Source organism: Pelophylax lessonae (assembly GCF_965119305.1).
Source record: "Pelophylax lessonae genome assembly, chromosome: 4".
Taxonomy (NCBI): domain Eukaryota; kingdom Metazoa; phylum Chordata; class Amphibia; order Anura; family Ranidae; genus Pelophylax; species Pelophylax lessonae.
In genome coordinates this window covers 137,486,881-137,513,555 of record NC_138771.1, presented here as the reverse complement: position 1 = coordinate 137,513,555, position 26,675 = coordinate 137,486,881, and the positions used below count along the sequence as shown (strand labels likewise).

The following is a 26,675-nucleotide window of genomic DNA, read 5'->3' as shown; positions in this document are numbered from 1 at the left end:
AATGTTATTTGTCCTCTCATTGGAACCATTATTAGCTACGATAAGGGGAAGTACTGACATTAGGGGCATAAGGATAGGAGAAGAGGAGTATAAGAACTCCGCCTTCGCGGATGACATTCTGCTGTATATAACTTACCCTACGATTACACTACCAAATATAATAAAAATTATGAAATATTATGGTGAACTCTCAAACCTAAAAATCAATCAAACAAAGTCAGAGATACTGAGTGTAAATGTCAACAGGAAAGAAGAAGAGAGGTTAAAAAATGAATTCCACTTCAAATGGAGAAAAGATGAAATAAAATACCTTGGGATTAAATTAACAGCAGCCCCAGAGAAATTATATAAAGTAAACTTCCTTCAAATATTAAATGATACGAGAGCAGAATTAAATAGACTATCTCCGAGGATCCCATCGCTAATAGCAAGAATAAATACAATAAAGATGATAATCCTACCCAAAATACTATACATATTCCAAATGATCCCCATACCAATCCCACAAGCATTTTTCAGAACACTTAAAACTTTGATAACTCAGTTTATTTGGAAGCACAAAAAACCAAGAATTAGTTACACAATACTAAGGAAAGAAAAGGGTCACGGAGGACTGGCACTACCTGACTTTAAAAAATATTATTTAGCATCAATACTTACACGGGTGATAGATTGGAGTAAACAAAACGGTGAAAAAGACTGGGTAATAATAGAAAACACACTTAGTAAAACACACCTAGCAAAAATCATTTGGATACCACCAAAGTTCATAGAACTAAATCGAGATACAGACACAATCACACGACACGCTTTAAAAATTTGGGACACGATACATATAAAAGAAAATTGGAATCATAACTCACCGTTAATACCTCTGGTAAACACTAAGTTTTTCGCACCGGGAGAAGGAAAGGAATTGGGAAATTGGATAGAAGATAGTGGAGCCCGATTAGGGGACGTAATAGACCAAGGGAGACTTATAACCCTTGAAGAAATGAAACAAAAAAAAGGGGACTGGAAAATAAATGAATGGAGATATATACAGTTGAGGCATTTTGTCGCCACGCTACCCCAACCCTTAAGAGATCTGAAAGATTTGAGACCTTTCGAACAGCTATGCCTCTCAGAGTGGCAAATAATGTCTCAAGTGTCTATAAAATTCTGTTAGGAATAACAAAGGAGATAGGCCCCTTATTAAAAGAGAAGTGGGAAAGAGATTTTGACCCCTGTAGCGATGACACTCTTTGGGAAAAAAGCCTACAGCTCGTACATAGATCTGCGATTGACTCTAACACTGAAGAAATGAATTATAAGTTGCTTACTAGGTGGTACATCACTCCCGATAAATTGAGTAGATTCCAGAGGGAGAGTTCTAAGGATTGTTGGAGAGGATGTCAGATGATTGGGACAGTGTCACATATTTGGTGGGACTGCCCAAAAATTAAAATATTCTGGAAAGAAGTTTTAGCCTTGATAAAAAAAATTACAAAAGAACATATTCCGGAGGATCCGTGGAAATGTTTGTTCCATGGAACCCATATGTCAGTGAAACATTATAGGGAAACTCTAATACCTCATTTATTAAATGCAGCCAAAAGCCTAATTCCCTTAAAATGGCAAAAAGAAGAGCCCCCATCAAGTAAAGAGTGGGTGATCAGAGTTGAAAAAACAAGAAAACTAGAGTCTCTGAGGAATTGGGGTGAGGAGGATCAAAAGACCGTAATAGAAATTTGGGATGAGTGGCAGGATTTTAAAGAGACAGAAGAATATAAAGAAATACTAGGAGAAGGATAGATAGAAGATCAATGGGATGTAAGGAAAAGGAATAAGGGGGGAGGAAGGGTAAAGGGTTTATGGGTAAAATGTTTCAATGTTACATTGTATGGATATTCCTCCAGTGATTGGAGGGTCGAAACGTTTTTGTAGTGCCCTTTTAAACTGTAAAATGTGAAAAATTTAATAAAGAAATATAAAAAAAAAAAAGAAAATTGACAAGAGGACTTCGTCAATCGGCAGGCGTTGGAGCAGGGGGAGTGGTCCCTTCATCCGGAGCGGTTTCATCATCTGTGTCTCTGGTGGGGCACTCCCGGGGTGGATCTGTTGGCGTCTCAGTTCAATGGAAAGGTGCAGAGATTTGTGGCTTTGTCAAGGGATCCACTGGCAGACACCACAGATGCGTTGGTGGCCCCGTGAGGTCAGAATCATCTGATATACGCCTTCCCTCTCAAGCTTCTGTCCAGACTCCTACACAGGATCAAAGCAGAAGGGACTCCTGTCATCTTGATGGCTCCGGACTGGCCTCGCCAGGCCTGTTACGCCAATGTGGCGTGGCTGGTCTCTGACATTCCTTGGAAGCTTCCTCTTAGGGAGGATCTGCTGTCCCAAGGGCCAATCTTCCATCCTGCTTTACAGTCGGACTACAGTCTACTTCTAGGAAGATCTACCAATGTACGTGGAAGACGTACATTAAGTGGCGAGTCTCTTAAGGTTCATCCTTGCTCCTTCTCGGTGGCTCAGATCTTGACCTTCCTTTAATGGGTTGAACAGAAATTGGCCTTGAGTACCATCAAGGGCCAGGTGTCTGCTTTGGCGGTCTTCTTCCAACAACCCTTGGCCACACACTCCCTGGTGCGTACCTTTCTTCAGGGTGTTGGACATTTGGTTTCTCCAGTGCGGCCTCCGTTGCCGCCTTGGGACCTCAATTTTATGCTTTCAGTCCTTCAGAAGCCTCCCTTTGAGAGTGTTTTGGAGATTCCCTTGCTTATGCTGTCTCAGAAGGTGTTTTTTTGGTGGCTATCACCTCTGCGCGCAGGGTGTCTGAACTGGCTGCGTTATCCTGTCGTTCACCTTACTTGGTGGTTCACAGAGATAAGGTGGTTCTTCGCTCCTGTTTGCCTTTCCTCCCAAACGTTGTCTCTGATTTTCATTTGAATGAAGACATTGTGTTGCCTTCCATGTGTCCCGAGCTAAAACATTTGAAGGAAATTGCCTTGCATGCCTTGGATGTGGTCTGGGCAATTAGGGTGTACCTGGCAGCTATGGAGTCTTTTAGGAAGTCAGACCCACTATTTGTGCTCAGGGATGGGCCTCAGAAAGGGTTGTCCGCTTCCTCTGTGACCATTTCCAGAATGGCTCAGACAGATTGCTGTTCAGGCCTATTCCAACTGGTATCAGGTCCCTCCTTTCCCTGTCACGGCGCACTCTACTTGGGCGCTTTGTGCCTCCTGGACCTTCCATCATCAGGCGTCAGTGATGCAGGTTTGCAAGGCAGCCACCTGGTCGTCGGTGCACACTTTCACAAAGTTCTATAAAGTGGATGTGTTGGCATCTGCGGATGCTTCTTTTGGCCGCAAGGCTTTGCAGGCTGCTGTTTTAGAGGGCGTGATCTTCTGAGGGTGTATTTTTTTTTAGGTGGGCACAAGTTGTTTTGGTTGAGCTCCTGCTGCCTGGTTGGCTACTGTTTAGCCTTGGGAATTTTTTTGCTGTTCCCACCCCTCATGTTTAACACTGCTTTGAGACATCCCAATGGTTATGAAGATCAGGAGCTGTGTCCGTCAATAAACGAAAGAGAAAATCGGATTTTTGACTTACCGTAAAATCCATTTCTCTGATGTTCATTGACGGACACAGCACCCACCCCTCTGTGGAGTTGTAATTATTCTGACACTGATTGTAACAAAACTGAGTTCCTATAGCCGAGAGAGGGAGTATACCCCCTGGGACTGCCCATAGGCGTAGCCAGATTTCTGCCTAATGTCCTACTCCTGTAGGGGGCAGTATAACACAATGGTTATTAAGATCAGGAGCTGTGTCCGTCAATGAACATCAGAGAAATGGATTTTACAGTAAGGGCTCTTTCACATGGGCGGTCCGATCAGATCCGCCTGTCAGTTTTTTAGGCGGATCTGATCGGATCCTCCATGCAGCTCTATAGGGCAGCGGGTGTCAGCGGAGACATCTCCGCTGACACCCGCTGCCATCCGCATCCGATCCTGTGCTGAAATCTGGACGGATGGAAACCCTATTTTTCCATCCGTTCAGTAATCGGAACGGAGCGGATCTGATGAGAGCGGACAAGCGGTCCGCTCTCCTCCGATCCCCCATAGAGGGCAGCGGGTGCTGAGACACCTCCATCTCCGCACTGCAAGCAGAGACGGAGCTGTCACCCGCCGGCTCAGCGGGGATCGCGGAACGATCCCCGCTGAGCAACACGGATCCGCCTACGGAGGCGGACCGTGTGAAAGAGCCCCAAGTCAAAAATTTCCATTTTTCCTAATGGTGCTTAGTGGAGGTCATTCTTAAAGTGAGACTAAAGTCTCATTTAAAAAAACAAAAAAAAAACAAACGTTCTACTTACCCTCTATGCAATGGTTTTGCACAGAGCAGCCCAGATTCTCCTCTTCTTGGGTCCCTCTTTGGCACTCCTGGCCCCTCCCTCTTACCAAGTGCCCCCACAGCAAGCAGCTTGCTATCTGGGCACCCGAGCTGCGCTGCTGCTCTTTGTGTCCATGCAGACACAAACCATGGCTTGGCCCTGCCCCCTCTCGCTCCTCGTTGGCTTACTGACTGATTGACAGCAGCAGGTGCCAATGGCGCCTGCTGCTGTCTCAGCCAATGAGGAGGGAGCCGACTCTCTCGTGCAACATCGCTGGATCGAGATGGGGCTGAGGTATATACACAGAATGATTTTTATTTTAATGCCTAGAACTTCTACCTTTTAGAACCACTTTAAGAAATGTGAGAATTTTTTCTTCTGGTAACACCATCTAGTGTTAGCGTGACATAGTGATATCCATCTGTCTCATATGCTTACTATGCATACTGGGGATTAGGCATAGGCCTGCAGAATTTTTATTTTTGTATTTCATTCTTTTTATTCGGTTTTGTCAGTAATGAGGTACTAACAGGAAACATTATAAATCTAGAGTACAGAGAATACAAGGTTCACACCAGAAACAACACATATATAAATGTTATGCTTTGCACAGTCAGATCAACAGAGTGAAAATTGAATCAGTAGTAAGTTCTTATAGGAAGGCCACAAGTTAAAGAAATGTCATAGGTCCCAATGTGCCCGAGGGGGGCTGGTGTCAGTCCCCAGAGTTTTACTTTGTGTTCATTTTTTATACCAGCAAATACAGCAGTGAATGGAAGGGGGCACTGAGGATAAAAAGTTATACACACATTTTAAAGCCATAATCTCTTTAAATATTATTATTATTATTATTATTATTTTTTAATGTCTACAATCTCACATTTCCTTATACAGCCCCTATCATGTGTTGTCTTACATTGTCTTTTTTTTTTCTTCTTAGGTATGCCAGATGGCTTCTGATTATTCAAGAACCTGTGCTAGTCCAGACAATATCCAGACTGGAGAGAGTCCAGTTGTATCAGAGACATGTGAGGTATACGTATGGGGGAGTAACAGCAGCCACCAACTAGTAGAGGGCACCCAAGAAAAAATCCTGCAACCAAAGCTGGCCCCTTGCTTTTCAGATGCGCAGACAGTGAGTGATACCCCCTAACCACGTGTTTACACGTTTTATGTACTTATGTCTGAGTGCATACTGTTTTATTAAATGTGTGTTTTTTTGTTTTGTTTTGCAAAGTGAATTTTTAGTTACCTGCACCTTATTCACTAAGCTAAATGAAAATTCAGTTGATCATGGTCTACTTGGTCACTAAATTCATTGTACTATGTATTAGGCTCTACTTGGTGCCCTTGTTCATGCACTTTGTTTTGTCTTTTTGAAGTCCTGTACTGAAACCAGTCCTCTCATGTTTTTTGTCTCCTCCTGTCCAATTAAGATGGACCTAAAGCGGTATTAAACCAAAAGCAAACATTTATTATATTGCAGCTTATCAAAAGGTGGCCCTTTGTACAGGTGTACGGATCAACATGCTTGTGTTAACCACTTAAGCCCTGGAAGATTTTACCCCCTTCCTGACCAGGGGGTATTTTGTGATTCGGCACTGCGTGACTTTAACGGACATTTGCGCGGTCGTGCGACGCTGTACCCAAACTAATTTGACGTCCTTTTTTTCCCACAAACGGAGCTTTCTTTTGGTGTTATTTGATCACCTGTGCGATTTTTTTTTTTTTTGATCATGCGCTATAAACAAAAAAAGAGCGACAATTTTGCAAAAACAACAATATTTTTCACATTTTTTTATATGAAATCCCCCCCCCCCCCCCCCAAAAATGTAAAAATCTAATTTTTTTTTAAATGTTTGGCCAATTTGTTTTCTGCTACCTATGTTTGCTAAAAAAAATCACAATAAGCGTATTTTGATTGGTTTGCGCAAAGGTTATTGCGTTTACTAACTAAGGGAAAGATTTTTGTCATTTTTGTGGGGTTTTTTTTTTTTTTACGTGTAATGGCGGCGATCTGCGATTTTTTTTTTTTTTTTTTTTTCTGCGGTACTGCGACATTACGGCGGACAGATCGGACCCTTGACTGACATTACTACAGTAATCAGTGCTATACATATGCACTGTTACTGTAAAAATGACACTGGGAGGGAAGGGGTTAACTTTATTGGAGAGGGAGGGGTTAAGTGTGTCCCTAGGGGCGTGCTTCTAACTGTCATTGGATGTGGCTAGTGGTGTAATAGCACAGATCAACGGTCCTACATAGCAAGACCGAGTGATCTGTGTTTTTACACAGGGGAGAATGACAGGCGGCTTTGTTTACACTAGCCGCCTGCCTTTCTCCCTCTCTGCCCAACGATCGCGAGTGACACGCGCCGGCTTCGTCGGGTACGAGCGGGGGCGGGAGCGCGCCTCCGGCGGCGCGCGCTCGCTCCCTATTCCATACCGGTACGTCACTTTGCCTGGGAGGGGCTGACCGCCGCCGTATATAGTCGGGCGGCGGTCGGCAAGTGGTTAATGAGGCCTAAGGGTTCATCCACACGGATTTGGGTCTGCTCCAATCAGCAGGGGATCAGTGAGCAGTTCCCCAGGTGGACCTGGTTGGAATCCTCGTGTGAAAGTAGAGCTAGTCTGTGAAAAAGCTTATATAAAAACAAAACGTTCTCTTTTTTTTTTTTTTTTATTTATTTAAAGTGCGGAAGTTTTTATTGCTTTTTGGTTCCCTGTTGGGGAGATTCATCACTCTTTTTGTACTGGTAACAATTGTCACCGAGATAGAAAGTGATGGTGAACCCAAAATGTTAGAGTAGTCACCAGAACAAGTAAGCGGAAATCTTTTAATGGGGACAACTATCGAAGAGGAGAATTTCTCTTATTTATGGAATATTTCCTTGGACATTCTGTGACATTTCTGGGACAGAAGGGGGAAGTGAAATCTCCCAAATCTCCTAGTATCTTCACAGATAGTGAAGAATAACCTGGTGGATTGTTACTGTATCCAATAATGTTGGCTATACAAACATTTTAATGCCAGTATTTGGCCTTGTTGAGTCAGGATAGCAGAACATTTCATAAGATAGTTCCCCTGTATTTGCTGCTGAGCTGGTTTAGACCTCTTGCACACGATACTCCTGTTTGAGCATCTCGCAGCTTAAAAATGCTCAGTACAACTTTTTGAGCTAAAATACAGCCCATTAATTGTAATGTGCCTACGCACACAGGCGCGTAAAACAAGCGCTGTGCATTCTTCAGTAAGAACAAAATAGAAAAATATGCATTTTTGGTCAGTAATTTAAGCCTCAATGCACGCAAATACTCGCGAAAGCTCGTGAATACTCGCAAATGCATACAAAAAAAAAAAAAAGGTCTGGAAAAAGTAGATGCTCAAACACAGGAGTATTGTGTGCAAGAGGCCAAACGGAGATGCTCAAACAGGAGTATCGTGTGCAAGAGGCCTTAGGGAACAGATGTGATTTTTGTTCGCATTCTTTTTTAAACTGTGTGATCTGTATCAAATGAATAGTTTTATACGTACCTCTGAACTGGTTTAGGTGAAATGTGATACTTCAACGTTTTCGTTTTCCATATAGATCGAAGCTGGACAGTACTGCACTTTTGTTATATCTACGGATGGCTCCGTAAGAGCGTGTGGGAAAGGCAGCTATGGAAGGTTGGGCCTTGGAGACTCAAACAATCAGTCTACTCTGAAGAAACTAACCTTTGAGCCTCACCGCTCCATCAAAAAAGTTTCTTCTTCAAAAGGATCTGATGGGCACACCCTGGCTTTCACCACAGAAGGAGAAGTTTTCAGCTGGGGAGATGGTGACTATGGCAAATTGGGCCATGGAAATAGCTCCACCCAAAAATATCCAAAGCTAATTCAGGGGACACTGCAGGGAAAGGTAAATATCTGACCTCTGGAGTGTCTGGGAGATTTGTTTATTCTTTACACAGGATCATTTGATTTCCTCTTTATCTTGGAGCCCTGGTGACATATTGCATGTTTTCTGTCCCCTTAGGTTGTGGTGTGTGTTTCGGCTGGTTACAGACACAGTGCTGCCGTCACAGAAGATGGAGAGCTCTACACATGGGGAGAAGGAGACTTTGGGCGACTAGGTAATTTTGCTAAAAGTAATTAAATTCCATGAATTTTAGATGCATATACTTAGTATGCTGTTATATGTGTATATAAGGAAAAGTAACATTCACGGATGACCATTTATTTTAAAATATTTAATAGGTTAATAAAACGAAATGTGGGGGCCATTGGTCTGCTAATGACCACTGACTTCCTGTCCAGTAATCCAGTTAAACTACACTAGGGTCTATTAACTAGAGTATTAACTAGAATAAACTAGAGTTTATTCAACCAGGAGACTGGAGGATCTCAGTGGATTTACAAGATGCCTACCTGCACGTCCTGATTCACCAGGAATTTTAGAAATTCCTCAGGTTTGCGATAGGAGACAGACAATTCCAATTTGTCTGCCTTCTCTTTGGGCTATCAACCTCCCCGCGAACCTTTAACAAGGTGCTAATTGCAGTTTTGGCATCCCTTGGAGAGAAGGGGCTCAGAGTCCATCATTTTTGGATGACATCACTCTTGTAAACCAATGTCTAGATCTCTTGAAACAACCAAGAGATCCACTTTTGATCACCTTAAAGGCATTCGGCTGCATAATAAACTTTCAAAAAAGCCAGCTGGAACCTCCACGGAACATGGTCTACCTGGGGGCCCAATTCAATACTCAGGAAGCCATAGTTTCCTTACCTTTTAAATAAAAAAAAATAAGGGAAAAAGGTACAGCGGGCACTAGCAGCATCAGTGATGTCAGCAGCCCAATACATAAGCCTGTTGGGGACCAAGTCGTCATGTATTCCCATGCTCCAATGGGCTCAGTGGAGACTCAGATTCTTTCAGTCGGGCTCTCTAGCACAGTGGAAGAAAACTGCGGCTAGCCCAACCCATCAGAGTCACTGTCCAGATGAGCCAAAGTCTCTGGTGTTGAACTTGCGAAGAGACACTGTTAAGGCACCGACCATTAGGTCCACAAACTGGATCACTGTTACTACAGACGCCAGCACAGCAGGGTGGGGAGCCACCTGCGAACTGCACAAAATCCAAGGCAGATTTGAATTCCCGATGCAGGGTCTAGTCTCCAACATCCTGGAGCTTTGAGCGGCCTTTATTGCATTAACTACCCTACATACGAGGGCATCCAGTCCTCCTCCAGATGGACAATACGGTGGCAGTATCGTACGTACAAAGACAAGGTGGAACACAGTCTTTGTACGTACGATCCTAGTTGAGGTAGATCCAATAATGACATTAGCGCAACAACACCTCTCAGATCTGAGAGTGATAGATCTACCAGGCAGTCAGAACACAGAAGCAGATCTTCTCTCCAGACAGTTCAAAGATCCCAACGAGTGGGCTCTTCACCCAGAGGGTATTCAAACAGATTGTCCTCTGGTGGGGGCTCCCGCAACTAGATCGGTTTGCCTCCTCGTCCAACTGCAAGGTAGCCCGCTTCCTCTCTCACTATCCTCACTCAATGGCGGAGGGGACGGACACCCTGACTCATATTTGGACGACACAACTGACTTATGCCTTTCCTCCAGTTCCATTAATATTGAAGAGGAGGTTATTGGCAGAAACTCTGATAATCATTGTGGTGCTTCCATGCTGACCGCGCAGACCATGGTTATCTCTGGCAATGGACCTGGGCATGTGTCCTCCGATCATGCTGCCAGTGACTCCTCTTCTCTTGGTACAAGGAGACATCCTACACCCACAACCAACCCTGCTGGCCCTAGTGGCTGGGAGGTTGAAAGGCAAGGGTTACAGGACTTAGGATGTTCTCTGAAGGTAAGGAACATTGCAAGATTCCAGAAAGGGTTTTAAAAATTCCATGTACACCAGAATGTGGGATAAGTTTGCAAGCTTTGCGACCAGCCGTTGATTCGAACCTAGTAACCCCCCGACAACTCACAAATTTTGTCATTTTTGCAAACAGGACTAGATCTAGGTCTCAGCCTGAGTTCCTTGAAGGTCGAAATTTCGGCCTTTACAAGGGACTTTGGGACTTGACGCTGATCCTAAATTTTATGTCAAACCCTCCTTGTACCCCTATGCAGGATTGTTCACAATGGACGATCACCTTTAAGACTGCTTTCTTAATTGCCATAGCCTCAGGCGGGAGGATGACAGAGTTCCAAGCCCTAGGAATGGCGGGATCATATACTGCCGTTTTCCCAGAGAGTGGTGTTGAGACCACTTGATTATTTCATACCTAAGGTAGCCTCAATGCTTCACCTCACTAATGAATGGATACTTCCAACATCCCCAAAGGAATCAGAGGCCAACTTACAGGAACTGGACATTTCCAAAGTTCTAAAGTTCTGTCTACAAGTCACTGCCTCCTTCGGACTATATAAAGGCCTTTTATCATACCTTCAGAAAGACCAAGGGGAGGAAGCCTTGGCCAGAACAATATTGACATGGATAGTCAGAACTATTCATGACGCATATAGAGTGGCTAGAAAGACACCTCCGGAGGTGGTAAGAGCTCATTCGACTAGAGCAGTATCTTCTTCCCGGGCAGTACATGCAGGGGTGTCCCTGGAGACAAGTATGCAGGGCAGCGAGCTATTCTTCCCACCATACGTTCCTAAAGCACTACAGGATGGATCGGGCAGCTCTCACTACAGTAGAGTTTGAGAGAAAAACTATTCAGGCATCTTTGTCTAAATAAAGACTGAGTTTGCAAAATTAAACCCTCCCTCTCAAAGCTCATCATTTATCATGTGTATGCTGCCATGTTGGCGTCAGGAAAATGGAAAATTGTATCAAATACTTACCGTAATTTTCCTTTCCTGACGCCAATACATGGCAGCATACGGTCTCTCCCTCTGATCTTTATGCTTAATACGAAGAATGGGGAGATTGCTCTCAATCATGCTTTTATAGATTTAAACCGGTCCTGTGGGTGGATATAGGGGCGGAGCTATATCATGTGTATGCTGCCATGTATTGGCGTCAGAAAAAGAAAATTACGGTAAATATTTGATACAATTTTCAATTTTTCTGAAAGGTAAGGTGGGTCTTTTGAGTCTCTTGAAAATGTCCTTTATTTATTTTATTTTTTTCCCACACGTTTTTGGAAAATGCTGGAAAGAAAATGAAAATTTTTTTTTAAACACAAAAGTGGTCAGCTAAGATATTTCTAACACATCATAGGCATACTTAGAACTGCTCCCCAAAACATATTCTTCTACGCCTCCTGGGCATGGCAATGCAACATTCATGAGACTTCTTCATAGCCCAGCAACATAGATGGGCCCAAAATCTAAGGAACACCTTCAGGCTATTAAAGGGCCTCAATTATACAACTAAGTTTTTGACTACCTATCACATTTTTGGAGGCCTGGAAGCACCAAGACAGTGGAAATACCCACACAATGACCATATTGTGGGAAGCAAATACCCCAAAGTATCAAAGAGCCTTCTTTTGGCCAAACCTTTTTAGAAAACGTGGAATGAAAATTATTTTATTTTTTTTTACACAAAGTTGTCAGTTTAATTAGATATTTCGCACACATAGCATGGGCATACTTAGAATTGCAAGCCAAAACAGATTGTACTATTATTCCCGAGTATGGAGACACCACATGTGTGAGACTTTCAGTGTCCTGACTGATTATCTGCTGGACGTTGTATCGTGTGTATCACACAAAACCTATGTACTGTAATGGTCGCCTCTGTACGCTTGATCAGGGAATATAGCTTAGTATATTGTTGCCTATAGCAGTCTCATTACCTATAAGCCAAGTAAGCCTAACCTACTGGTTTATGGCTGCCCCCAGGAATGCCATGTTCACTGGCCAGGAAGTACAAGAGACTGAAGAAAGGAAGAACAATAGAGTTCCTTTGGTTTCAGGAGTGAAGTTGTCAGCAGGAGATTGCTGGGACGGGGGTTTTGCAGGAACGTAGTCATCAGCGTATGCAGATGGGTCAGTTCAGACGCAGGCAGACACATGGTCAGCAAACAGGCAAAGGATTGGTTCAGGCAGCAGACAGAAGCATGGTCAATAAACAGGCAATGGGATTATTACAGGCAGAGGCAAAACTGCGCTGGTGTGACGGTGATCAGGAACACTATTGTTGGCTTACAATGGTCTGAAGACAATGGGGACTAGTGTGGCAGCAATCAGGTGACACTGGGACAGAAGTGGTGGCGATCCGGGACACTTACTTGTGTGGCAGTGATCAGGAACACTGGGACTGGTGTTGCGGTGATAAGGGACACTGGGACAGGTGCTTTTGAGATCAGGAACACTGGGACTGGTGCTTTGGAATCAGGAACACTGGGACTGGTGCGGTGGGGATCAAGGAATAATGGCTGGTGGCACTTACATACAGTTATATCCGAGCAGCCAGCAATTGTACATTGGCACTGCCACAGCAGTACAATGTCACCCTAGTGACATGCTGCACATGCTCTGTGCAAAAAATGTATTAAAAAAAGTTATCATAAAGAAAGGTAGATTGGCTTATGCTGTGTTTGTTATTTGTCTTTACTTTCAGGCCATGGAGACAGTAATAGCAGAAACATCCCCACTCTTGTGAAGGATATCAGTAATGTGGGTGAGGTGTCATGTGGGAGCTCCCATACGATTGCTTTGTCTAAAGATGGACGGACTGTGTGGTCTTTTGGTGGAGGAGATAATGGTAGGGACAATGATTTGCCATACAAATGTCAATAAATTTTGCGTGCTATGTACTAAATGGGAACCTCTTCCTCAGGAAAGTTGGGCCACGGAGACACTAACAGGGTATATAAACCAAAGGTGGTGGAAGCACTACAGGGAATGTTCACCCGAAAGGTGTGTGCAGGGAGTCAGTCCTCACTGGCTTTGACATCCACTGGACAGGTATGATTTATATGACATATTCAAGTTGTTTATTTCTTATCTGTTTTCTATACTTGTTAGTATACAACCTTCTGGTGTAAATAATTCCCAGCTTTCTGTCATCTTGTATTTAGGTCTATGCTTGGGGCTGCGGAGCCTGTCTGGGATGTGGATCTTCAGAAGCAACTGCCTTGCGCCCCAAGCTAATTGAAGAGCTGGCTGCCACCAGAATAGTGGACATTTCAATAGGAGACAGCCATTGTCTTGCACTATCACATGGTATGTATTGCATGTACAAACAATTAGGATTCACAGGGACTAGCTGAATTTCAATCAATTCTATGGCTGTTCCTGCTTGACAGAAGACAATATATTAACGATTAACTTCTGTCAAACGGGATTGTTGGAAAACCTTTGTCAATCAGCTGGCTGCAGCCCTTGATCAGTGCATTCTGAGAGTGGAGGAGTCCATCTGTCAGAATGCAGTAGCACACCAGGGAGGATTCTTCACCTCTATTGTGTGGATAGGGGAATCTGCATTTTCTTTCTTTCTTTTTTTTTTTTTTTTTGCCACACTAATCCATGTGTCAGATGAATGAATACCTTCTGTGAGTTTTAGAAGCAAAATCATTCTGCTTTGTTTCAGATTTGAAGATACACTTGAATAACTAATTTCCCTTTTAATCCAAGGACAGCTAGCTTTGCTTTCCTTTATTAGCTTAGTACTTAGGGGATATTAGAATGCAGCAAGGTTCAATGCGTATGACATGTAAAGTTATGACATTTCATCTGCATTGGGAACTAGTTTTTTGCTACAGAAGTTATGTTAATTAATAGTTCAAGTAGGGTTACTTCTTTTTATCTGCATGTAAGTAATGTGTACAATATGCTGTATTTTACCAGACAATGAGGTTTATGCATGGGGAAATAACTCCATGGGACAGTGTGGCCAAGGCAATTCAACCGGCCCTATCACGAAACCAAAAAAAGTCAGTGGACTGGATGGTGTGGCTATACAGCAGATTTCAGCGGGCACCTCACACAGCTTAGCATGGACAGCTCTGCCCAGAGACAGGTATGGTATAAAGGCTCATGATAATTTATTAATTCTTTGAGGAGGTAAGGGTTGAAATTCACCTGATATGGGGAACCATGATGGGCTATTCATATTTATAGAAATCATATTGTATGTATAAGGCCGGTGTACAGTTTCAGTATATGTTGTACACTTGATTGTACATTTATTACTACTCTCATTAGAAATTTTGGGCTTAGATATGTAAACTGGTTTTGGTAACCGGCCAAATCAAAGTAGTATCTGGGTTACAAAGTCAAATATATTTTTGTGTAATTCATCTATTGTCTTGCCAAACATTTGGCTGAAATGATGATGTATGTTGAGATGCTAAGAGAAAATTGTGTGAAAGTGCCTTAACCACTTCAGCGCAGCTTTTTTTGCACTATAAACAAAAAAAGACCGACAATTTTGAAAACGATATATATATTTTTTACTTTCTGCTATAAAACATACCCAATAAAAAAAAAAAAAAAATGTCAAAAAACTAATTTATTCATCAATTTAGGCCAATATGTACTCTTACATATTTTTGGTAAAAAAAATCCCAATAATCGTATGTTGATTGGTTTGCGCAAAAGTTATTGCATCTACAAACTATGGGATATTTTTATAGAATTTTTATAAATTTATTTTTTTTTACTAGTAATGCTGGCGAGCAGCGATTTTGTGGGACTGCGACATTGCGGAGGACAAATTGGACCCCTAACTGACACTTTTGACATTTTTCTGGGGACCAGTGACACTAATACAGTGATCTGTGATATACTAATGACAGGGAAGGGGTTAACATCAGGGGTGACAAAAAAGATTAAGTGTGCTCCTAGGGAGTGCTTTCAAACTGTGTGGGGGTGGCCTAATTGGAGGAAGACAGAGATCCTTGTTCCTGCTTGGCAGAAACACAAGATCTCCATCTTCCTCTCTCTTGTTTACATAGATAGACCTGCTGTTCTGCCTCTCCTGCGAACAATCAGCGGGTCCCGGCGGACATCGCGTTTTGCCGGAGCCACTGATTGGCTCTTGCTGGGTCCAATAGCAGAGGGTCGCTGGCAGCGCGCACGCCCCAGATCCCCGTGCACCAAATGACGTATAGGTATATGATTTTGCTTTTGCAATAATATCTGACACGTGGTTGTCGTTTGGAGCATCACCCCCAAATTTATCTGCACCCTATCATTTGGATTCTCCACGTATTTTTATTACCGTTTCAGTTTTGGACTTTAGACATTTGCACCTGAAACTTTTGCACACCCCTTTGGGGAAATTTTGCACATTTCTAATTGTTGTGGGATATTTATGTAAAGGCACATTTATACACAGTTTTCAACTCGCGTGGTATTTATTGTAGACATTTGAGTACTTTGTTAATATTGTTTATTGATTTGGTTTACAATTGTTTATATTTCACATACTTGAAAGTGACAGTTCATTAATTAGCGCACCAGACTTTTATTTACACCATTCATATTTCCAAAATTTGGATCTTTGGTTGCAGCTCGCGTTTATCAGCGCACCCTTTACACATTTTTCATATGATTTTGAGCAGGAAGGCCGCCCTGCCGCAGTATATCTGCATGGGGCAGTCAATAGATGGTTAAAGGTCGAAAAGCCTTGCAGACTGTATAAAAAGCCTAATGAGACTTTAGACAGACCTATGCCATGTGAGATTTCTGTCAACTCATCAGGGCTAATTGTGGCATTTGGACATTATTTGGTATGTACAGGGTTCTAAATATTTAGTTGTGAAAGGCTTTAATAATTGTACAGGCTTACTTTGACAGCTTTCTATTTCCCCCCCTTATTTCGCTTTAAGTCCTTTAATCTGAGCAGGACTCCATTGCTTGATTGTCTAGAGTCAAAGGTCACCTTAGGTCTGACAGTTGGTGCCACAACTGGCCGACCACACACTCTATTTTTTATCATCTTTATTGTACATATGTTCCATATTTAAAGGGACAGTATTCATTAATATGACACTGTAACACGATGTCAGGAGCGAAGGGAACAGTGAGCAAAATCCAGGCAGGTGACAGGACAGCAGCTGTCAGACTTCAGGTGACATCAGAAAAAGTAAAGATCAATAAGTTTGCAAATGTAAATCAATCTTGGGTACACCTGCAGAATTATAATGTTTTGAGACTGGATATTCCATTTCTTACATAATTTCCTCATGAATGATTCTTTTTAAAACATCCATTGTCCACAGTTTGGTAACTGTGACATGTCTACCATCACTTTGTAGTAATATCTACTATAGCAGTTGAACAATAAAATGCATCTGCTCTGTACCATGGTAATCCCGGGTGTTGGTATCTAGGTCAGCCAAAGAATAATTATAATGTCCTGAATATTTGAGAAGGTAATTGTTATACTACGCTTTGTGTCTGATGAAGACACGATCAGTTTCAAAAAGTCAACTGAGTAAGTAAACATGATGCAACATAAACTCTGTGCTATGTAAGGAGCTTTGCAAGCCTCTCGTATGTGATCCATTTTCACTCCTCAGTGGGAACAGTTATTGATTTTTGAACACTGTTTGGAAGGTTTATATTCCACCCTGCTAATGTATAACTAAATTGATAGAATATTTTTTCCGAAGCCTATGTTTGGGAAGAAAAAAATCCTCTCTGCAGTTGGACTGCCCTCACATTGCAAGGGTTAAATGCTTGCTAGCATACCAGAAAAAGCAGTTTTACCTACCAGTTTCTCTATTGAAGTATGATAAAAATTGCACTTGCATAGTTCACAATAAAACTGAGCAGAAATATGTATCTAAAACATGCTGGTTTGCGCTCCACCTGCCTTCCAATAGCCAGAAATGACATGTCTCTGGCAGGACTTTCCGGAATACATCGTTTCCAGCTATTGAAACGCAGATGGAGCACAAACCAGCTTTTTATTAGATACCTATTGATGCTCAGCTTTATTGTGAACTATGTAAGTGCAATTTTTATCATTCTTCAATATTTACTTGATAAACTACACTATGAGTGATTCTTATGTCTTCTCCTTGCAAACGAGGTATAAAAAGGCACAGGAATGCTTCTCAGGATATGTTGACTTGCAATTGTCCAAAATGGTCAGGATATCAATGGAGGATTAAGTATAACATCCATTTGGGGGATACTTAAGCACTTTTGACCTTCTTTGAGAAAAGAGGTCATATATTTCTGGTAAGTGCGGAGTGTTTTCACCTGGGAGAGAGCACAGTCCTTCCATCTGAGTGTCACTGTTCTATTTTGGAAATTTCATCATGGAATAACTCTTTGGACTTTTTTCACCATGGCAAGCACTCATTGGGTCCTCGAAAGTCCACAATTTAAGTGGTTGCCAGGTATTTGGTCTTTTTTATTTTTACAATACTTGTTTTGAAATCTTAAATGCAGTACTCCTACCGTTTAAAAGGTGCAATCTGCTTTTTTTCCTCCATGAAAGAAGTCTGTTATTGTGCTGCCAGTCTGTAGTGACACACTGTAAGATGTAATTGTATTAATGTTACTGACTCTTTCAGACAAGTGGTGGCATGGCATCGTCCCTACTGTGTGGATCTAGAGGAAAGCACCTTTTTCCATTTGCGATCTTTCCTGGAACGATACTGTGAAAAAATCAATAGCGATGTCCCCCCTCCTCCCTTCCCATCATCCAGGTATTGTTTGAGTCTCTGTTTTATCAAGATAGGATATGAAACTTTTTTTTTTTTTTTTTTTTATATATAATGTTCATTCTTTGTTGTGGCTAGACTATTGACATTGTAGTATTTACATATTCTTTCAAGCCACAAAAAAACCAACCCTCCACTAACCATTCCTGAGCCCCTGCTTTGTGTTCTCGTTAAATGAATTCTACCTTAAAAAAAAAAAACAGATAGGAATTGTATGACAGAAGAGACCCTACTGGTCTCTTCTATCCTAAACCCTTCTCCCTGCCTGTCAGAATTTTACACTGAGCCAAAGATGTGCAGTTTAGTGTATGTTTACAGCACATCTCTGTGCTGTGACAATGTCCCTCCCGTGCGCATGCATGGGAGTGACCTTATCACAGGTGAAGAATCGAAACCTGTAAGGAAGACTTGGAAAAGATGGCAGTGCCCGTGACTAACAGGAACGCTGACAATGCTGCATTTGAAAGGATCGTTTGCTAGGTAAGTCTACCATAATGTGCTAATATGCTGTGTGTACTAGCATATTATGACTAAAAGCTTTAAGGCCCAATTAATTCTGCTTTAAAGATTAGAAGACTACCAAGTCATTGCTGGGAGGTGGAGCTGGGTGAGCTGAGCTGGCTTAGACAAATTTGGTACTTCTGCCATGAACTTTGGGGATGAATTGCTCCACCTTGCTTTTAGTTACAGGGGTAAGTGATGGCTTTTAAAGCTCCTTTGCAGGTTTTTATAAATGTGTAAATATTTAAATGTCTATAACCTGGCCACAAATACACTTTTAAAAAAGTTCAAGCTAGGAGAATGTTTGTGTCCTTTTTATTGTCTGTTCTGGTTTGCATTTCTTTCACATAAAATAACTTTTATTTGTGTGTACATGTTATCTTTTAAAGAGAACATCATAACTTCCTAAAGTTGTGCTTAAAGATGCTGTCCAACCATCTGGCCCTGGCTTTAGCAGGAGGAGTTGCTACCAGCATCTTAGGACGCCAAGCTGGCCCTCTGCGAAATTTGCTTTTTCGCCTAATGGATGCAAGTGTGCCAGATGAGATTCAAGAGGTGATGTTTGTTTACATCCATCTTACTTTCTGTCTAAATTGTGAATATGTGAAGTGACTTTTCAGTCAGACACGATACAATACTATTGTTTTATTTGCCATTTGTATATCACTTTCACCTATTGTGGCTCTGCTGTAAGTTCAATTCTGTGATTGTAGAGACTGACAATTGTTGATTTATGTCATTCGATTTATATTGGGTGATGTAACAAATGACCATTATTCGAATCGGCTACATGGGTCACAGGAACCTGCCACTGTCATCAGGATCCCTGCAGTCTGTATAGCAAGCTACAAAATTACAAAAACAATGGGAGATCTTAGCTTTGCAGTAGGGTGATTCTAGAATATGATATTGCAAAGCACTTACATTGACTTCTTCACCCACAGGTTGTAATTGAGACTCTGTCAGTGGGAGCTACCATGCTGCTGCCTCCTTTGCGGGAAAGAATGGAGTTATTACATTCTCTCTTGCCCCAAGGACCTGATAGATGGGAAAGCCTTTCCAAGGGCCAGGTATGTACATTATTTTTTTAGGTACATTTTACTATGGAAAATTGTTTTTGCACAAAGTAATTCTAGCAAAGATGGGTATTCCATTATTTTCCAAACCTGTTCTCACATCTCCCAAACAGTGCAGGTAACCTCCCATATGTGGGCAGTTTTTGTAATAAGCCTTTAGGTTGCGTGTACACTAGCCTACCCTGACCGGGGCAAAACGTAGAAAAAAATGCAAACCGCGTTTTTACAGCAATTTTGCAGCGATTTGTGGTTTCCCCATACTGGCAGTCAAAATGTTCCTATCCTGAACACGATTTTTCCACGTTTAGGAGAGGGAGGCAGCTCCTTAACTTTGCTAAAAGCCTATGTGTACACGGAAGTTTAGGGGCTGCTAGCCAAAGGCTTCATGTACACCCTGCCTTTATTTACCACAACCGCGGGAAAACGCAAATTGCTGCGGTTTTGCCACGTTTTGCGTTTTCCTGCAGCCAGCGGTCTAAAAGCTCCTATTCAGAACGCTATTCTTCTGTTTTTCAGGAGAGGGAGGTTAAAACTCGTCTAACCACAGCAGATCCTAAATTCTGCTAAAAGCCTATGTGTACATTGACACATAGGCTTTTAAAGAGTTGAGTTTAGGCACTTTTGGCAAAAAAAAAACAAAACACCAAAAGCCTTTAAACTCAAGTTTAGGAGCTGTTAGGGCACAATGAAGCCTTAGTGATGTGATTTAGTTACCTATAGGCTGAACACAAAAAATTCACTATACAGGCTCCCAGGGAGCCGACCCATAGGGCATGCTTCTCTTGTAAAGAGTTCCCCGACTGGCCCTATTCATGGTTGCTAGTCAACCTTGTCCCGAAATAGTGGAAACACCCACCTACCTACTGGAGCTAGTGTCATTTATGGTGAAACTTCGATGTTGCCACTGCTGCGCTCACTACTTCTCCCAGTGACCCCACAGACGTGGAACGTCCATACTGTTATGTAGGCATGCAGTTTTGGTCCCATTGGGCTAGATTACCCCTAATGTTTCCTTTCTATCTTGCTTCACGTTCCTGAGGAAGCTGACCATGAAATACATTGATAACACAGCTACCAGCTAGGTTCACTAGATGAGAAGTGGACTCTGGTGTTGAGTAAACTGTTTTGGTGGAAACCTACATGGGTGAAGGTTGCAGGTATTCCAATATTTAGATGAAGTTTGAGAGGCAATACAAGCTTGATTACTGCATTTTTACAATTGTGAAGAATTGTCCTTTTTAATAGGTCTTTAAAACATTGAAGTTTGTAATAAAATAAAAGTGTATCATTTGACTACATAGTTACATAGTTAGTCTGGTTGAAAAAAAGACCATCCAATTTAACCAACAGAAGGGGAAAAACATTTTATCATCCCATACCCACAGTTAATCCAGAGGAAAGCAAAAAAACCCCAATAACATGGTTTGAGAGTTATTTCTGGCACCTTTTTAAAGTCCCCCCCCCTCCCCCCGAATTGAGGGATATAGTTTTAATATGTAAAATATGTATGTACCCGCGCTTAGGAGTGAAATAATAAAGTGATACAACGAATTAATAGCTATTGCTAATTACAAAGGGAAAAAAGACCTTCAACAGGTAAATAAATGTGGTATCAGCGCTGCTATACTATATAACCTATACTGAGCAATAAAGTGCTAAACTTATACCATATGCATATAAAATAATTAGCGAACAAAGTAAATAAAGTGCTTGGTGCAAAAGTCCTTTTGTGCTTCAAAGTGCTAGTGCTTGTAAATTATAAATTGGTGATTTGCTTAGTGCTCCTCTTATGTCCCCACTCACCGGAACAATGTAAAAATACTCGTCTAGTGCTGTGAAAGCACTTTGGATAATACAGTATATGGGATCCTTGTCTTCCTCCTGGTTGGACTGGGTATGTATCTTGTACCAATAAGCCTTATATTGCTTATTCGGGTTATCCCTTCTCCTTATGACTCCCAATGGCAAGTATCATAAAATTGAGAGAGAGGTTATCATAGTGTGAAACTGTAAACTTTATTCAAAACATGTAGTTATATCACACTTACAGGTAAATCGATAATGTGCAGCATTAAAATCTCGTGGTGTCCGCCACCTCTGTGTGTGTTCCATCCACAGGTAGTGACGTCAGACGTTAGTCCCCTGCTTGATGCGTTTCGCCCCTCCCACTGGGTGTCATCTGAAGGGATTCACCTATTTTTGGATTACAAGCACTGGCACTTTGAAGCACAAAAGGACTTTTTATATTTATATATTTATTGATTTTGAAACATAAGAACTTTTGCACCAAGCACTTTATTTACCTTGTTCACTAATTACTTTATATGCACATGGTATGTTTAGCACTTTATTGCTCAGTATAGATTATATTGTATAGCAGCGCTGATACCACATTTATTTCTTAGTTTTAATATGACTTTTTTTATGGGGGATGTGGGACCTTTGGTCACCCTTGACCATTTAGTATGTTTACAAAGCATGCATTGTTGGTGAGACTTCAGGACTGATTTGGGAAATACTGCTTTAGTCCGTTGTTTGAATAAGACCTTTAATTATTTCTTCAGCTTGGCTAACATTTACTAAGAGTGACTACTAATCCTTGTGCAAATGTCAGCTTTTTATTAAGAACTGGTATTTACCTGAACTTTTAAGTGAATATTTAGTGACACAAATATTGTAAGGGTGCTTAGTTTTGTATACTGGTTCCCTAGCTTTTTTGTATGTATTTTTGGACCTTCATTTAACAGTGAGCCAGAAAGTGTGAATTTTTAATTTCACATTTTTCATTTTACATTTATCACAATAATGTTTATCTTTATTTGCTTGGCCTGCAAGATGCAAGGCAGTCTTGATAACTTTGCTGCCAAGCCTTGTGGGTTATGTTGTTTCTAACAAGAGCTTAAAGTTGAACTAAATGCAAAAGGGATTAGAACACCTGTCAGGTTTTTATTGCTGTAACATAACAGGTGAGGGCGCCCTGAATTTGAAATCCAGTGTGTGTGGTTACCCCCTTAAAATAAGTGATAAAATCACCTCAAAATTGGAAAAACGATAAGTAAAAGTGTTGGCGCTCACAATGTGAAATCATTTGCACATAGCCATGTACATGCAATTATGATTCCACATTGTGAGCGCAAACACCTTTACTTTGTTTTTGTTGCTGTCTGTGCCCTTGTTAGGGAAATTTGTCCGGTTTACCTTTATCGCTGAGAGTGAAATGGAAAAAAAACCCACAAATTGTGGGTTTTCACAAGAACAGGAATAAAGGAGAAATCCCCAGTGTTCCAATAGACTCACTAGTTCTGGTGACGATCAGGTGTTCCCTCAGAGGTATTTCCTCTTCCTCTCTGTTGTGGCTGTGGGGACAGGAAGTGAAGGGAAATCTCCCCAATGGAACACAGATGGCAAAAAACTGACCGGGATTATAACTTTCCCTTAATCTATCCAAAATGAAGAACAAATGTGCTTTTAGGTCTAATCTAAAGGGACCATTTGTCTTAATGACGAAATGGGTTATATCAAACACTTGTCAGTAGTTCTCAAGATTAATTTAATATTTAGCTGATGAATGAAATTGAATATGTTTAAAACACAGGTTTTTTTCTATCCAATTCTGATTAGACATACCAGAAAAGCACCCTGTGCTGATTTAATTTATTTATCAGTGTCTTTGAGATTCAGTGTTTAATTTGGGTATTGGAATGTACCATGCATAAGACATGGAATAGATCAACTATTAGCAATCAAGTATTCGTAATAAAAAAAAAAAGTTGTTTTGTATGGGAGCTCTGAGATGATATCATTGCAGAGGATGCAGCTGGACATCATTCTGACAAGCCTCCAGGATCACACACATGTGGCATCCTTACTGGGATACAGCTCTCCTTCCGACTCCTCAGACAGCTCCTCTCTGCCTCTCTCCTATTGCTCCAGTTCTGACCCCAACTCTCAGAGCAGCCATCCAGACACTCACCTGGCAGAGATCCTGATGAAGACACTTCTGAGAAACCTGGGCTTCTACACGGTGAGACCACACAGCTTGGATCTAGTTTGTTTATGGGTTCACCAAAGTCACCCTAAGCACGTATTCATTTTATTGCTATAGACTTAGACTAGCCATACATGCTTCAATTTCTCCTAATCAGCCATGCAGGCTGAATGAGAAAAAAATATCTAAATAGATTTCTCTATTCATACAGTCCCCTGCTGATTATTGCTGCTGGCACTCATGGCTGTCAAGAGTACCCTACCAATGACAACATCTGATTGGATGCAGTCACGATTTAGCTGCCAGCAGGGCAGCTCAAGGCTTTAAAGAAATTTGAGCAATGTATTGCTAGCATTAGGGTTACCCGCTAAGTGTTTTTTCTTTTTTTTTTTTTTTTTTACATTCTGATTATTTTTGGGAATTTTAACATGTTTATAATTATGTATGTATGTATAAAAGCCTGGGCAGCCAGCTCTGCTCTTACGTTATTACACCAATACAGATTTAAACCTTAGAGCAGAAATGTCCTCTTGGTTTAAAGCTGACTATACACTTAACAATGCGATTGCACCATCTACAATGAACTATTAGGCTAGTTTTACACTTGTGTTGCTGTGCACCTGAAAATGGAGGGAAAAGGTCCCTGCTCCATTTTTGAAAATGCAGGCCGCACAGAAACCGCAAGTGCAGTGTGGATTCCAGTACAGGAAAACTGCGATGCATTTTCCAGTGCATGGGGGTGCCATTCGGATTAATGGTACCCCCACTCATCTCATGTGTTTTTCTGTGTGGGTGTTTGCGGCTGCAGAAACAGGTGTGGACTCGCAGCGGAAACTACCCACACAAGTTGAACGTAGCCATAAGGGCCTGCCAAAATTGAGAATAATTGAATGGACATTTTAGGTTTTTCCTCCATATTGCATAGTTTTGTTAAATCTAAGGCCTTGAGAAAGCTCAGTACAGCGTTTTTTTTTTTTTTGTTTTTTTTACTGTTCATAAATGTAGCCCATTTGTGCCTGTACACACAAGCATGTAAATAAGCGCTATGTATTCTTGAGAAAAAAAAATAGAACAATCTGGTCTTGCAAATACGCGCATATGAGCATTAATAGGCATTAATTTTCCCTAGGAAGGTATTGTATGCGGGAAATGAGCTTATAAGTGTAAATTTGCGCAAAAAAAAAGGCCTGAAAGTATGTCCAAAAAAAAAAGCAGAAACTCAAACATCAGTACCGTGTGCAAGAGGCCTACAGAAGATTGAGACGACAGGGCCCTTGCAATGGCTGGCCTGTCTCCAACCAGTTTACTGCCTTGTGCTGTTTACATTTAGGTAAAGCTGTGTGTATTCACTTCTATATAGCGGGTAAAATTAGTACTGAACCCGTCACCAATTTTCTAGGTAAATCTATTTCTAAAAGTGCTATTGACATGAAATTTTCAACACCTGTCGGTAACAACCCATGCAATCCATGCATACAAAGAAACCAAAACAAATAAGTTCAGAAATGAAGTTATGTGTAATAAAATAGAATGACACAGGGAAAAAGTATTGATGCACACATGAATAAAAGGGGAGGTTCAAATGGAAAACCAAGACACCAGCTGAAATCTATCAGTAATTAGAAAGCAATCCTGCCCCTTGTAAAATATCAGCCATTAAAGTTTGCTGCACAACATTTAGACAAGCCTGTGACATACTGGGAGACTATAGTCTGGTCAGATGAGACCAAAATCAAACTCTTTGGATGCCATAATACAGACCTTGTTTGGCGGTCAAATGGCAATGCACATCAAACCAAAAGTTTGGAGGTGGGAACATCGTGGTGTGGGGTTTTTTTTTTTTCAGCATACAGTACTGGCAAAAACTTCATGTCATTGAAGGAAGGAGGAATAGAAAAATGTACCAAGACATTCTTGATAAAAATCTGCTGCCATCTGCCAGGAAGATGAAACGAGGGTGGAGATTTCAGCAAGACAATGATCCCAAACACAAAACCAAGGAAACTCTCTCAATTGGTTTTAAGAAAGAGAGAAAATAAAGCTGCTAGAATGGCCCAACCAATCACCGGACTTGAACCCAATAGAAAATCTATAGGAAGAACTAAAAATCAAAGTTCATAGAAGAGGCCTACAGAACCTTCAAGATATAAAGACTGTGTGGAAGAAAGGGCCAGAACCACACCTGAGCAATGCATGTGACTATTTTCACCATACAACAGGTATCTTGAAGCTGTCATTGCCAACAAAGGATTTTGTACAAAGTATTAAATAAATTTCAGTTATCGTGTTCAATACCTTTCCCCTGTGTCATTCAATTTTTTTTACACATCACCTAATTTCTGAACTTATTTGTTTTGTTTCTTTGTATGTGTGGATTGCATGGTTTGTTACCGATATGTGGTGAAAATGTCATGTCCATGTCACCTTTAGAAATATATTTACCTAGAAAAATGGTGACATGTTCAATACCTATTTTACCCGCTGTAGGGGTGTCTGCAAAGGGTCAATCGCTGTGGCATGGCTGCACCTAATCGGGGCAGAACAGAATGAAAAGAAGAATGGTTGTGACCTCCTCCTTTTTTTTTTTTTTTTTTTTTGGTTTATCCAGTTTTAGAGTAGAAAATTTCAAAACATAGAGCAGAAAGCTGCACAACAGCCATAGGAGGAAGTATAAAGGTATAGATGCTGCTTACTAGAGCTTTGCTTTCAGTGGGCATATTATGAGTTAGAATAAGCTGCTAAATGCATTCAGTTTGATGCCATGTCACATTTTACAGTCTTCAAATGTTTCATGCTTCACTGGTGCCAGGCAACTCTGAAAACCTTTGCAAGCTCGGTTATATAACTCCACAGGCCAAAAATCAGTGGGGAAAAAAATAAAAAGAAACAGAGTGCACTGCATATTGCAGATAAAACGTCTTTTAATAAACAAACTACTTTAATGAAGTATTTTATTAAAGAAGATTTATCTGCAATTTTCAGTGGGCTCTGATTTTTTCTTTTATGTTTTATGTGTTTTATCTTCCCCCCCTAAACCTTGATACCTTTCCCTTTTGTAATTCCTACAGTATGTGGGCACCCCCTGG

The 26,675-nt window shown here is 41.3% G+C and overlaps 1 protein-coding gene across 2 annotated transcripts in view; it reads left to right on the top strand.

The window, feature by feature from the left end:
- Positions 1–26,675, top strand: part of HERC1 (HECT and RLD domain containing E3 ubiquitin protein ligase family member 1) — a 212,322-nt gene that overhangs the window by 18,168 nt on the left and 167,479 nt on the right. For both annotated transcript variants that reach the window (XM_082255125.1, XM_082255124.1), the window contains exons 4-14: positions 5,316–5,510; positions 7,966–8,277; positions 8,395–8,491; positions 12,963–13,106; positions 13,182–13,309; positions 13,423–13,567; positions 14,192–14,363; positions 17,875–18,009; positions 18,915–19,080; positions 19,470–19,595; positions 23,410–23,625. In XM_082255125.1, coding sequence (XP_082111251.1) covers positions 5,316–5,510; positions 7,966–8,277; positions 8,395–8,491; positions 12,963–13,106; positions 13,182–13,309; positions 13,423–13,567; positions 14,192–14,363; positions 17,875–18,009; positions 18,915–19,080; positions 19,470–19,595; positions 23,410–23,625 — 1,836 coding nt within the window. The remainder of the gene's footprint in view (positions 1–5,315; positions 5,511–7,965; positions 8,278–8,394; positions 8,492–12,962; positions 13,107–13,181; positions 13,310–13,422; positions 13,568–14,191; positions 14,364–17,874; positions 18,010–18,914; positions 19,081–19,469; positions 19,596–23,409; positions 23,626–26,675) is intronic.